The following is a 13,204-nucleotide window of genomic DNA, read 5'->3' on the forward strand; positions in this document are numbered from 1 at the left end:
AATAAAGAATTTTTTTTTTTTCTACTTTTCTACTTTTCAAATATAGGAACATTTATTGGGATTTTTTATTGCTCTGAAAATACTTATTGCTTCCCAGGCTATGCATGTACAGGCAATTTACAGGCACTGGTATTGCATGCCAATGTACTTACACGCTCACACACTAGTACCAGCTTCCAGTTGGGCAGATGTGTGGGTGTTTTCCATAGAATTATTTTTCGTGTAGCAAATCAAAATCCACCGGAGTGCATATGTCAGTGACAGAAAGGTGAGGCCGGATTTGCTGTTTTAGAGTCTATGCTTCTTGCATCACATGATGCCCACAGCCAATTAGATTCAATCCTAATATTCCCTGAGTGAAACAGTACCAATTCCAGATGTCATACCAGAACTCATCATGTCCACTTATATAGAGGTATACTGCAAACTATTAAATTGACCGATAATTAAAAATTCTTTTTTTTTTTTTTAAAGTCTCAGATCTCAGTAAAACAGGAGTCATGTAATGAGCAGCTTCTAATGAAGTGAGACTTGGTACACTTAGAGAAGACTGCATGTGTGAAACTGCTGCGTGGTTTTCTCTTCGGGCCTCTCTTGCTCTCCTTGCTAGAGCCGGCTGTGTTCTCACTCTCTATGTGTGAACTAGGAGTGATGCGTCGCTGAAGCTGTTGCTGGGTAAAAAAACAGAACCAACGTGACACACCAGAGTTGACAGAGCAAGTGGAAATACATGATCGTCTAACAAAGGGACCAAATCTGGTGATTATATGCTGAGCACGTGTGCCAAGCATCAGTCAGTGACACCTTGTATCGGCCATATTGATTTAAATATTCCAACAGTGACGTACGAAGTGTTTCTCTTAATATGAAGTGTTTCTCCTAAACAGTCCCTCCCTGTCTTGGCCAGTTTTACCACCGTTGCTCAGCAGTCCCAGATCAACCTTGGCTGAATGCAGGCTGAAGCAGTGTGTGATTTGATGTTTATTTTTGCAGAGGTTATGGATAACGACACATTTCTTGTGATGACAAGATTATACCAATAACACTTTTCCAACTGACACTGTCCACTATATCTATTTAAGAACATGGAGTTAGTCTACACAGCTGCCTCTTTAGAGACAGTGAATGGACCTATTGTTTGAGCAAATTCTCCTCAGTTCATTTATTTCAGCATATGTTGTTTGGGAAAACATTAACATATTAATTACTAGTTAATGAACTTAATTAGGTTACTTTGTAATTAAACTGTAAAGAATTGATGAGCCATACTAAGAAGAGTATTAATAAAAAGTTGGAGTCTTTCTACTTCTACTATTTCTGTATGATACAGTCAGCCTTTGCTGGGTTTCATAATATGCGGAATAACATACATGCATTTGCAAACAGGAAAAAAAAATTGTCACATTTATTCAATATCAAACATGAGTTGAATTTACATCAGCGTCCGACAATGGGCTCCTACAAAAGATTGAAATGAATATTAACAGTGTCGTATTCTCGCACACACTTTCATTCCATTAATTTTTTTATTTCATAATATTCCATAATTCATCTAATAAATTATTTAGTGTCAAATGCTGATATGTTTTTTTAAGACATTGCGTTGACACAAGATTCTTTACCCCTGACAATTACTGCCAAGCATTTTACACCAAAATAAATTACATATATGCCCAATTCACTCCAAATCTGTGCAAGACATAGCTTTTATGATGAAAATAAGTTTCCCCTTCACACATACATTGGCGAATTTGTTTTTTACTGTCAAAATTTATAACTGATGAAAGCAAACACACTGTTCACAAGTGGAAATGTGAATATTGGCTTTTTCATGTTCTCAAAGTTTCTACAATGGACAAAGTGTAAGAAGATTTCACACTTTCCCACAAACAAAGAAAAGTGCAACCCATTCCTAAAATGCTTTCTCTGAAAATTCAAATTTGGTTGCTATAACTCTTTTTTAACTGTCATTTTATTTTGCCTTTTCCCCCTCTTTTTTTCCACTTGTGTTACAGCAAAATATAATTTTCTTAGGCTGTCATCCTTACAACAGTTACATGTGCAATAGAGAAAATATAAGGCCTGAGTCAGGAATAGTGGTTCTTTTCTTTTTCCTCATTTCAGTTCAAATGAGGAGTTGTGGAATGACCCCATACGCCGCTGGGGTCGAGAACCTGTCTGCAGTCTATGCCAGTATGCCTCAGGACAGTTCTAAAGACTAGCACTGGCATGTTCCTGTTTGCTGTCTTTGCTGATGAGTACAGTAGAGTATATCATACAGAGTGGTGGCTGGCATGTGGACAGCACCGGCCTTCACACAATCCCGCCCCCCGTGTGCTTTTCTCACTTCTACCGTCCCATGGCAGAGCAGTTTAGAAATCAACTAAATGGGGGAGGGGGGGAGTGTGCGTGGGCTTTTGGAGCCAGAGTAAGTAAAAGTCTCTCCGTGCCTCTGGCTCCCTGCCTGTCGGGGGCGGCCAGCCCGGCCACGAGGGCTAAGCGCAGGGGAGAGAACGATGGGGAGTGGCCAGCACCTCACAGGCTGGTGATGAGCTGCATCTGTCCGTCCCTGGGTGGCTCGCCCTCTGGCTGATGGCAGCCCTCGGGGAGCCCGCTACCGACACAGCCTTCGCTGGTGCCCCGGCGGCTGATTTGGTAGTAAGAGAGTGGCTGGGTGCTGTCACCCAGGTCAGGCAGGCTCTTGTGGCACAGGTCGTCGGCCTCGCTCTGGGCGGAGGGGGAAGGCGAACTTTCGTCCGCCTTGTCCGCCGCAGCGGGTGTGTCTGAGGGCGACGGAGATGAGTCTCTCAGATTTGGCATGCTCGTGTACAGCGAGTCCCGGTTATTTGTTGAAGGTGTGCCTGCTTCCTCTTTGCCCTCCGCCCCTTCCTCTCGGTCGCTGTGGCACCCGAGGGGTTGGCGAGAGGCCTGCTTGGTTCCCAGGAGTGAGTGAGTCCGCTGGGGCAGAAGTGGAGCCTCAAGGGCATCCCGATGGTGTGGATGCAGGAGGAGCTCCAGCGCCAGGTGTTCACCGCTAGAGGCCGGGGCATCGGCCGCGGTCACGACGCCGTCAGCCTGACTTCCGCCAGCACCCAGGATGCCCGCAGCTCTGCCGACATGGGCATGTCGGACCGGCAGGCCACGATCCCGGCCCCGCTCTATGTCCCGCCCCCTCCCAGGTTCGGGATCGGCGGGGCCGCGGGAGGGCCCACGTGGCCTTAGATTGTTCTGCACAAGCTCGGAAATAATCATCTTCTCGAAGGCGGTGTCGTCCAGACCCAGGGTGCATTCAGCCGGGCAGCGCAGCGCCCCGCCCTCATAATCCTCGTCCTGTGACAGCGAGTAGCTGTTGTTGAAGTTGCCATTGAGGGGGAGTGTATCCATGGCGCTGATGTCCCGGCTGTTGGTCAGTGAGTGCTGGCCTGCAGTAAAGACATGCAGCAACACTCAGGACCAGAAAGGAATTCCAGCAAAAAGCAATATACACATTTAAAATAGAAACAAATAAAAAATAAGGATTACTGTTGAGGACATATGATTTTCTTCATTCCTTTCAACCCTGATGTCTGTGACTATTAAAATCATCGGTTGCACATTTTGCATCAAATCTGTTATTATACAAATTGAAAAGGGAACTTAGGAATGTCGTGTTTCTCTTACTATGCCCTTAACAGCATGTCAACGTAAATAAATAGCAGCCATTAAACCTTTAGAATGCAGACACATAATGTATTTACACATAAAAGCGAAGCTGCCACAAAAATGAGCATCAGCCATAAAAAACACACACGGCCGGAACAAGCCACACCCTCGTGAGCCGTCCGCAGAAGAGGTGAAAGCGCAGTCAGATTTAGCCCATGTCTGCCAGACAAACACGCGCAAACAAACATTCGCATACATCCGTTCATGCACGCGCACGCGTACACACAAACAGGCAGGCAAGCAGGCGGGTGGGCAGGCGTGTGTGTGAGGTGCAACAACTCACTTTGCCACCACTCACATTATGTGTGTCTGCTCAGGCTAGCTGGCCTGAGAACTGCCCACGTGCCAAAAGAAAAGTGAAACAATGCCATTTTTTGGTTTTAATCACAGCAATGATAAACAAGTGAGAAACAACAAAAAGAAAGCTTTCAAACTCTAAGGCCCTGAATTCAGCCTATCCACTCATCAATACCACTATTATTTATTTCAATAATGATTTGCATATATATATATATATATATATATATATATATATATATATATATATATATATATATATATATATATATATATATAAAATAACCACTTTTTTCAACTTTTTATTAAACATTTGAAAGTCTCAGTTTTATTTACTCTACTTTGTTTACTCTACTGAGTTCATAATGGGCCTCTTTCACAAAATGCATTTTCTGGAAAAAATTATACAATTGCGAAATATAAATAACAGATTTAAATCAAAATAACTTGTTCCCCCGTGTCCTGTAATAAATGATGTGAGAAGAGTACGATCAATAAACCACAAACTCATACGGAGCTTCAACGACCAGCCCCTTTCATTGTGCTAATTATTAGTTCCTCCCTCCATCACTCATCGCTTAGTTCATTTAATTAACGAGGAATGGCGCCGGATGGCTGAATTCAGGGTATGGCGTGTGTAAAGGTACAGCAGCAAGCGGTTGCAGCCTCTTTCTAACAGCTTCTTTTCCAGTCTGTGTGTGTGTGTGTGTGTGTGTGTGTGAGAGAGAGAGAGAGAGAGAGAGAGAGAGAGAGAGAGAGAGAGAGAGAGAACGTCAAGTAGCCTAATAACTGCACAGCAGTGAAAAAAAAAAGTCGAATATCAAACAAACAATAATCGATCATCATGTCCAAGTGATGGAGACAATAAGGGAAAATGAAAAGACGATATACAGAGCAGAAAGAAGGAAAGAATAAGAAATAGTAAAATGCGGGTTGACTGGACGGGACAGGCGAGCCGACAGGTCGAAGGAGACGTGCTGACTGCTGCTCCGTTACAAGCCGAGCAGAGGATGAGACTTAAGTCGCTCTAATTTAAATAGAAATGGGTGTGATATTGCAGCAAAGGGGAAGGGGGGACGAAAAAAATCTATCGGTGTTGTACGGTGACATGCCGCGGTCGAGATAGGAAACGTCCCTTTTGTAGACGGCGAGAAAAACTAAAAACAGACATCAAAAGGGTTTAGCTGGAGGAGTGGTTGGTTGGATGGGGAGCAGAAGGGAGTAGGGGCTGAAAAATAAAGCAGGGCAGGTCGGGGCGGCAAGCAGTGAAACATTGCTAATGCCAGCATTATTCGCATTTGTTTACACATCGGAAATCGTTAAAATCCGGACAGGTATCGTCTGGAGAATCAGACCAACATGCGGCCAGAATGCGAATGGACATGCACTTGAATTGCTGGTCTCGCTATTCGTGCACCGCGACATTCCACTCTGCGCTGCCAGTAAAGGTATTTTCGTTACGTGATTTCTTTTCTTATCCTCTCATTCTTAAATTGCACCGTCCATCCCATGCACAATTCTTAGCCACTTCCATAGGCGTGCGCGCACGCGGTGAAGGGCACCCCGCCATCACGAGCAGCGCTTCCGTCGTTGCGAGGCAAGGCTCGCGCGTGTTGCCACGTGCACCGTTTAAACCTTCACGTGCGTCTTAACACTCTCTGGCTTCCGGCAGTGAGCAAGCCTTAGCAGGAGGCTGAGACAAAGGGCAAAGGTTAGCCAATACATGGACTACTGGGCCTTGTCTTAGTGAAAGACCTTGAATAAAACATATGGTCAGTTTCTGTATTGTAAGGCTCTGGATCCTCTAAATGTTAACATACCATAAGTTGGGTTTGAGTCTTTAATGACGGGTTTCTTAAAACTTAAAATTATTATTTAACGTATTTAAAGATCAAAGCACTAGGCACATGTTTATTTTGCAACCTACTTTTAAATGACTTGAAACAACAGGAAATCAGTTTAATAGGATGTGAGTGACTCAGACATACTGAATGGAACTCTTCTCTGATTAGTGCCATCACAGCAGATCTGCTTGCCTCCTGCTAGCTTCTTTAACAGTGTAAGCCCCCTCATCTTCCTTCAACTCCTCTCTAAAAGTGTTGAACTATGAAATTGCTCATACCCCATACTGAGCTAACACAAGCGTTTGAGGATTATTATTCATTTCATTGGTGTCATGTTCGGCATAAAGCAGAGCATTTATTTGCGAGGTTTGGTCCCCTGGGTATTCCCCTCCTACCGCACGTACCCACAGGCCCAGATCCCGCCACCCGTTTTTTTGTACAGAGCGCACAGTAGTCAGCTCTGAGAAGGCCCACTGTCTGAAGCAAGAGCAGGAAATGGACTTCAGCGCTCATGTGGCGTGAGCATTACTGTCACCCTGAATTATTTTATTGTATGAACTCATCTGGAAAAAAGCTCACTTTTCTTTATCATCTGTTTATAAACATACTCCATGGGTCTGTATGCTGGTTATCTCCCCCCCCCCCCCCCCCCTAAGTGTGCATTAAAAAATGAGGTGACTGACAGCAGTTATCATTTAGGAGTTTGATTTTCACAAAGGGAACAAACGGCCCTGTCCTTGAGAGTGGAATTCACGGGATATGCGTCGCCGTTTCCATCCGCGTTGCGATTAGCTCGCTCGTCCATGACAAGTGACGTGGTTGAAACTGCCTTAGGAAATGAACGCTGCTCCAGCCTGGGTTTTTTTCCTTCAGTTTTTTATTTTTTAGTTATTTATTTATTTATTTATTTTGGCGAATGCCTGTTTGCAATCTAAATGCAAAGAGCCGAGAGGAGTGTTCTTAATTATATGTATGCAGCATTCCGGATGTCGGGAAACGCACCAAACACAATCGCTATCTGTCAGGACTCGCAGAAATCCATTCCCCCTGTACCCCCTTTATTTTGCCCTTTATTTCTTCCTCTCCGTCATTCCATCACGCACTGCCTGCCAGACGCAACTGTCAGGTAGCATTGGTCGGGCTAATGTTCCGGGCCGACGAGAAGATGCCAGTTATAGCTATTTGTTCCTGTTTATTTTGATGGAAGTGCAAGTCAGACGCGGAAAACACCGACCGAGTGCCAATCACGCCGGGTCCGGTAAGTCCACAGGAACAATACGATGCGGGAAAAGACAAGTAACACCCCATCTGGCAATTAGCATGGCGTGTCGATTTCAACGTGTCTTTAAAAAGAACAAGAAGTTCCAAGCCCAGTTAAAAATCAGGACCGAGAAGCATAAAAGTGGCAAAAAAAAAAAACGTAAAATAAAAAAATGTAAAGATGGGTATGAATGAAATATTACAGAACCATATATCAAATCCCAGATAAAACAATTGCTGCAGGAGATGTGAATGTGGAATGGAATCCAGAGAAGATTTTAAAACAACTCTAGAAAGACTCAAAAGATAAACTTCAAAGAAAGCAAACGCAGGACGATGAAGAAAAAAGGTAAAGGTGCAGTGGCATCTGAAGGGCTGTTAAAGCTCACATGCACAACAAAGAACTGTCAGGTAAACATCTTTTTGTTCCGGTCCCACACGAGCAAGAAGCACCGCAAACTCTTAACACCCCCATGTCCACACCCCACCCCAACCACACGCACGCAGGGCAGAAACAGGAGGGCTTGGGGCACCTGGCGAGTGGAAGACGGGCGGGGAAGGTGTGTTGCACACGACGGTCTCAGCGAGGAGGTTATTATAGGGGTTGTTAGTGTCGTGTGATCGAAGCAGGGGGTTAGTTAGGAGATAGTTGCCAGTCATTCCTGCAGGAAGACAAAAAGAGTAAAGTGGGAAGAGGAAAAAAAGAGATGAAACTCTTCATAATAATTTAAATTCCCCCCCCCCCACACACACACAGACACACACACATACACAGACAGCACTTTCAAACAGGATTAAAGTGCAATTAAAAGTGATCACACACCAACATCTCTTTATGAAGCCGGATACAGTACGATTTCACCAGAATAAAACAAAGGACTATAAGAAAAAAAAAAAACACATGCATGCTTGCAAAAACACTGAGTGGAGTCAATACAAATTTCTTACATTCAGTCTTTGTTCTTTATAGAACACACCATAGACTGCAGTATAAACTAGATGGTAAAGTTTGTGAACAGACTGTAAGCTACTTTGCCAAAACAAAAGCATGCAAAACAAGAATATGGGGGTTGACTAGGTTGAAAATTTAAACCACATGATACGTTTGTTATCAGATTATCAAATACTTCATATTCCTGTGCCTTAGGCTTCACAACGTTATTCTGCGGAAGAATAATCTCTTCCCCTAGCCGAGTCTTCCATATATATAAAACAACCATTCCTATGGCTAAGATGTAAGGTTTCTGTAGAAAGACAGAGGGATGACAAAATGGACCTCAGGGCTTAAATGTGCTTTTGGTCAACAGCTGATCCAACAGTTTGCACAAATCTCCCAGTGTAGCCAGTTTCTCTATATAGCGTCAAACTCCAGTATGTTGTTCAGTGCACATCACAACATCAGACTGCAGGCAAGCACCTTTCAGTACAAAGGTGCCCTTTGGGCATGGTACACACTGGACACGTTCTGGACATCTTTAGAACGATGGAGTGATTACACAAACATTCCCGTTTGGAGGCCACTGACGACGGGACCCTAGAGAGCGTAAGCCTGTCCTTGTGGCTGGTTGGGCGGCAGCTCTGGTGGTGTAAGGTCCCGCGTGGGTCCGAATCGGCATTGCTTGCAGGGCCTGGCTGTTACTGGGGAGGCTGCCGAAAGCTCATCATCATCTTCTCATCAGCAGCACTCTTGTTCAGTCTAAATAATTGATCAGTCCATTTTTAAAATCTTGACAGGGGCTAGTGAGGTCTTTTTGAACCAGCGACTGGGCACAGTGTTCATCATGAATGTCAGAGAGATCTGATAAAGATTTTTTTCTCTGACTTTTGCTGACATGTTGTGCGTATTGATGTCTGAAGGTAAAATAAAATTTTAAAAAAGAACTTTACTCTTTAAAATCTTATGAGAAGAGTCTTTTACTCTACGGCCATAAAAGTGGGAGTTATATGAAAGAGTCAGCCAGGAGGCAATAGCTTAGTCTATGACACAAAATGTTGTGTAATCTAAGACATAAAGGTATGAAATTTCAGATTATCAGATAACAAAACCATATCAAGACTGTTAAATAGCCTTGGAATGTGAAAGCCTCTGGGTAAGTTGCATCATTTAAACAATAACTGACCAATCGCTGACCACCACAAAACAAACAAAACAAAAAGTATTTATTTATGTACTGTTAGAAATGTTAACAGCTAGTCCTGTTCAGACCTTTGCACACACCCATCACATGACTGTTGTGGGGTGCGGTGTAGAGGACCCACCTTGGTTGAGCGTGGTGGTGCTGTTGATGTCTCCCGAGATGAAGGACGACTCTGACTGCTTCCTCACCGTGTCGTTCCACATCCTCCTAATTCGGCTCTGTGGCAGCACACGCACGCACACGCACACACACACACACACACACACACACACGCACGCACGCACGCACGCACGCACGCACGCACACACACACACACACACACAGACACACACACACACCCACCACCGTTAGCCACACACACACACACATGCTAATAATCTGCTGTGTGGCAGAAGGTAACATCTATCATTCCGATCTTCTGCCATCCTCCTAGTTTTCCCTCAGGGAATATGAGTGAGCCGCTATGCTAACTACGCACAAAGAATTACAAAAATTCATATTCATATTTATGGCAGACATCCAGAGCATTGCACTACCTTATTAAGGTCTGTGGTAACAAGTAATTGCGATCAGTACTACTTTGCTGAAAAGCAATAACAATATTTGCTTTTATAGTGTCATTATAGAGGACTGGAAGACATTAATAATGTACAGTAATGTGGAACGTGCTGGGACACATTTAGAGAAATCCAAATTTGAAATGAAACTTTATTACACTATTTTATAATGCTCTGTCGGATAATTAACTGTAGTAAAAAACACTACAGGTATGATGAGGGTTCACACAGATGATAGTGACATTCCAAAGGGTCTGGCTGGCTAAGCACCTCATTAAGAGCAGTTAATTTGTCCATGCCATACAATCTATTCAACTTGCTACTGTTTTACTGCTTTTTGCCAATTTTGTAAGTTATATTCCTGACCTCAAAGAATCCCATTCAAATACCAGACAGATAATTTAGTGTTTATTACAAATAAGCTTGTTTCAGTCAGAGAGTGTCCAGTCAGGTGTGATCTGGAGGGGAGATGATATATAATCTGCACTAAATGGTTCCCCAATTATGTGAATTCCAAGCTAAATCACCGAACCTTCGTGTGGAGAGCCTAATGTGGAGCTTTCTTCCAAAATGAAGAGCGATAATGAATTAATAAATAGCCATGACTTTTGGAATGCATTTCCACAGATATCTGTGAAACACACAGGCTTCATGCAAAAAGTATTTTCTTGACTGGAAAAACCTCTCTCATTTTTCAGTTGCCTAAGATTTCAGGTTGTGTGAAGCCCTCTCTGGGTGTTTCTAAGGCTCCTGAGTCATAAACATGAAGCTGTGGGCTTGACTATAATCACGTTGGTTTGTTGTTGTTCTTTTCTTTCCCTCCCTGCACACTGTCATGCCCTCAGCAGTGAAGCAATGCCAATGCTGGAGCATTCTGCACACCAGCTCCGAGTCTCAGGCCTCCCGTGCCATTTCGCTCATATGTGCACCTATACCGGTATTACACTGGCAGCTTTGCTTTATTAAATCAGGCCCAAAGCCTCTTATTGAGGCAAAAAATAACTCCATCAACACAAAGAGTGGTTACTTTGTGTCAAATACAGCAGTATTTGTCAAAGAAAAACAAAAAAGATGAAGGAAGAAACCCCCAGCAATTTCTGTGTGTGTGTGTGTGTGTGTGTGCGGGACCCCCTTTTTTTTACATGAACCAGATTGCAATATATGTGCTATATGTGCTAAGTGCTTCACCTGGGTAGCAGAGGAGTATCTCGCCGTGGAACGGGACGTGGACGTTTTGCCCGCACTGTGTGTGCCCTCAGAGGGCAGACCACCGCAGCACTGGGATTGACGAAAGCACTTGATGTATTCTTTACGCACCTGTGAACACACACACACACACACACACACACACCATTTCAGCGCACAGTAGCCTCCAGGTGAAGGTATCCATCTCATATGACTGCTGTGTCATTCGACGTGAAGACAGCTATTCGCTATCAGGACAGCATGGGATGTTATAAGCAAGCAGTTTGGACTGATGAAACAAGACTCAGCGCTCCAGTTATGGCGGGCACTCATCATAATGGCCAGTAATACTGACAGACTACTGAATATGACTGTTATTTTGTGGTTGATGGTGTTCCTTTGTTTTTTGCCCCTGTTGGAGAACAGAGTAAATGGACATCTGTGAAGGCATGCTGGCCATCACACACGTTTGCTTCCTGAACAGTTACCACAGAGCTCTTCTTTTAAACTGCCACACAATCTGAGCCCAGCATCGAAAAGACTCATTTCACCCTCGAGAGAGCACAGTTAATGGAGCAGACAAGCAAACACTTGTTTTGACATTACTGATGAATTGAAACATTAAACAGGGGAACGGATAACAGTGAATAATGGTGATGTAAAGTTTCCCCCTAGACGGAGCTCATCTAATTTACACATCACCAGTGGCAAGACACTAGTCACAGTTTCGTCAAGATTGTTTTTTTATATTGTGTCAATTACATTTATAAGCATATATCAAAGTTTAGCTTTGTGAATGTAAACACATAAAACTGTCTGTAAAAGTAAAAACATACTCGCACACTAATTAGAGTGAGTTTCCAATCATTATATGTGAATGACTCTTTAATAGTCTCCAGCGCCAAATGTTACTTTCCTAATCATAACAACTAATCATGAGGCATAAGCTCGTGTAATTAAAACTTAATTATATTTAAAAAATAAACAAAGCCAGAAAAACATCAGCACTTCAACGATCATTTAAAGATGTTCTATGCCACATAAGCAGTTCTTGTTGGGTTCTGTCACACTGAGCTGTTGGCCCCTCTCTCCAATCCTGCGCCTCTATCCAAGCCTAGCCCCAAAGGTCCTCCCTTAGCCTACCAACTATGTGTTACCAGTGCATGTGCAACATGACTGACAGATGGAGTACTGCCTCCTTGCAACATGACTGACAGATGGAGTACTGCCTCCTTGCAGAGAAGCTTCCTGAATGGTTAATACAACTATGACCATATTCAAAATGTAGCTTTTACTGAGAGTGTCTCTACTTTTTTTCTCAGAGCATCTGATGCTTCGATATCTATCAGGACGTCAAGGCAGTTTAGCCCGACCTTTTCTTTTAAAAAAAGAATACTGCTAACATCAGTAATCAGGCCGTCTTCCCGAATACGTGCGGAGAACAGGAGCACTCAGGGAGGTGAAGTTTTCTGTAGTAAGGGAACACATGTTTACCTTCTTTTGCAGGAGACAATGGAAGATGAAGATGAACATTCCTTGCAAGGTGTTGAAGATGGTGAAGAGGTAGGCCATCACTATAGATGAGTCATTCAGAAAGAACAACCCAAACGACCATGTCAGGCCAAGAAGACACAGCAGGGAAAATGCGCCCAGCACCCAGGACCTGACAGCCAGGAGAAAGGTCAGGTCACACATATCGTCATAGATACACATCGCCATATAATACTGCAGCAAGCAAAATGCAAATATTTATTATGTTGATTCAATAGAAATTTAAATGAAACTTCTTCCTTCAGTACATGGAAATATGCAAATATGGGGAGAAAAATTCACCAGCAGGAGGAATGAAAGCAGAAATGTATCACCAGAAATTGCCAAGATTTGGACCTAGTTCTGCAAGGATGCGTCTCCATATTTTAGCAGAATAATACAACAGCTAAATGCCACATAAATAACACAGCTGCAAATCCTCTTGGAATATGGCACTCAGAAATTTGATAAGAATGTCTGTAGAGCTCCAGCGAGAGATGACAGCATTTCACTTCCCTCTCACGGGGTCTTGGAAGAGTGTATATGTTGCACATTTTCTGCCCCTCTCAAGAGATTCCAGGAACTCTCCGCATATATCGAATGACATTTTTGCTAGACAGCGCGGACAGTGGTGGGCCACGGCTACATGACACGGAGGGTTTTGCTTTTGTCTGTCTCTGGTTACTCGCTA

The 13,204-nt window shown here is 43.5% G+C and overlaps 1 protein-coding gene across 11 annotated transcripts in view; it reads right to left on the reverse strand.

Annotated features, from left to right (window-relative positions):
• Positions 1 to 1,389: 1,389 nt before the first annotated feature.
• Positions 1,390 to 13,204, reverse strand: part of adgrl2b.1 (adhesion G protein-coupled receptor L2b, tandem duplicate 1) — a 93,592-nt gene continuing 81,777 nt past the window's right edge. For 4 of the 11 annotated variants that reach the window (XM_035536571.2, XM_035536572.2, XM_035536570.2 and 1 more), the window contains 5 exons: positions 12,478 to 12,646; positions 10,987 to 11,115; positions 9,363 to 9,459; positions 7,637 to 7,765; positions 1,390 to 3,422 (listed from right to left, as the gene is read on the reverse strand). In XM_035536571.2, coding sequence (XP_035392464.2) covers positions 2,536 to 3,422; positions 7,637 to 7,765; positions 9,363 to 9,459; positions 10,987 to 11,115; positions 12,478 to 12,646 — 1,411 coding nt within the window. In that variant the 3' untranslated portion in view covers positions 1,390 to 2,535. Of the gene's footprint in view, positions 3,423 to 3,985; positions 4,037 to 7,636; positions 7,766 to 7,918; positions 8,800 to 9,362; positions 9,460 to 10,986; positions 11,116 to 12,477; positions 12,647 to 13,204 lie in introns of those variants that run through there. The other 7 variants (XM_035536577.2, XM_035536575.2, XM_035536574.2 and 4 more) reach the window with 4 other exon arrangements.

The sequence above is a fragment of the Electrophorus electricus genome, chromosome 13, assembly GCF_041902795.1.
Source record: "Electrophorus electricus isolate QZ-2024a chromosome 13, ASM4190279v1, whole genome shotgun sequence".
NCBI lineage: Eukaryota > Metazoa > Chordata > Actinopteri > Gymnotiformes > Gymnotidae > Electrophorus > Electrophorus electricus.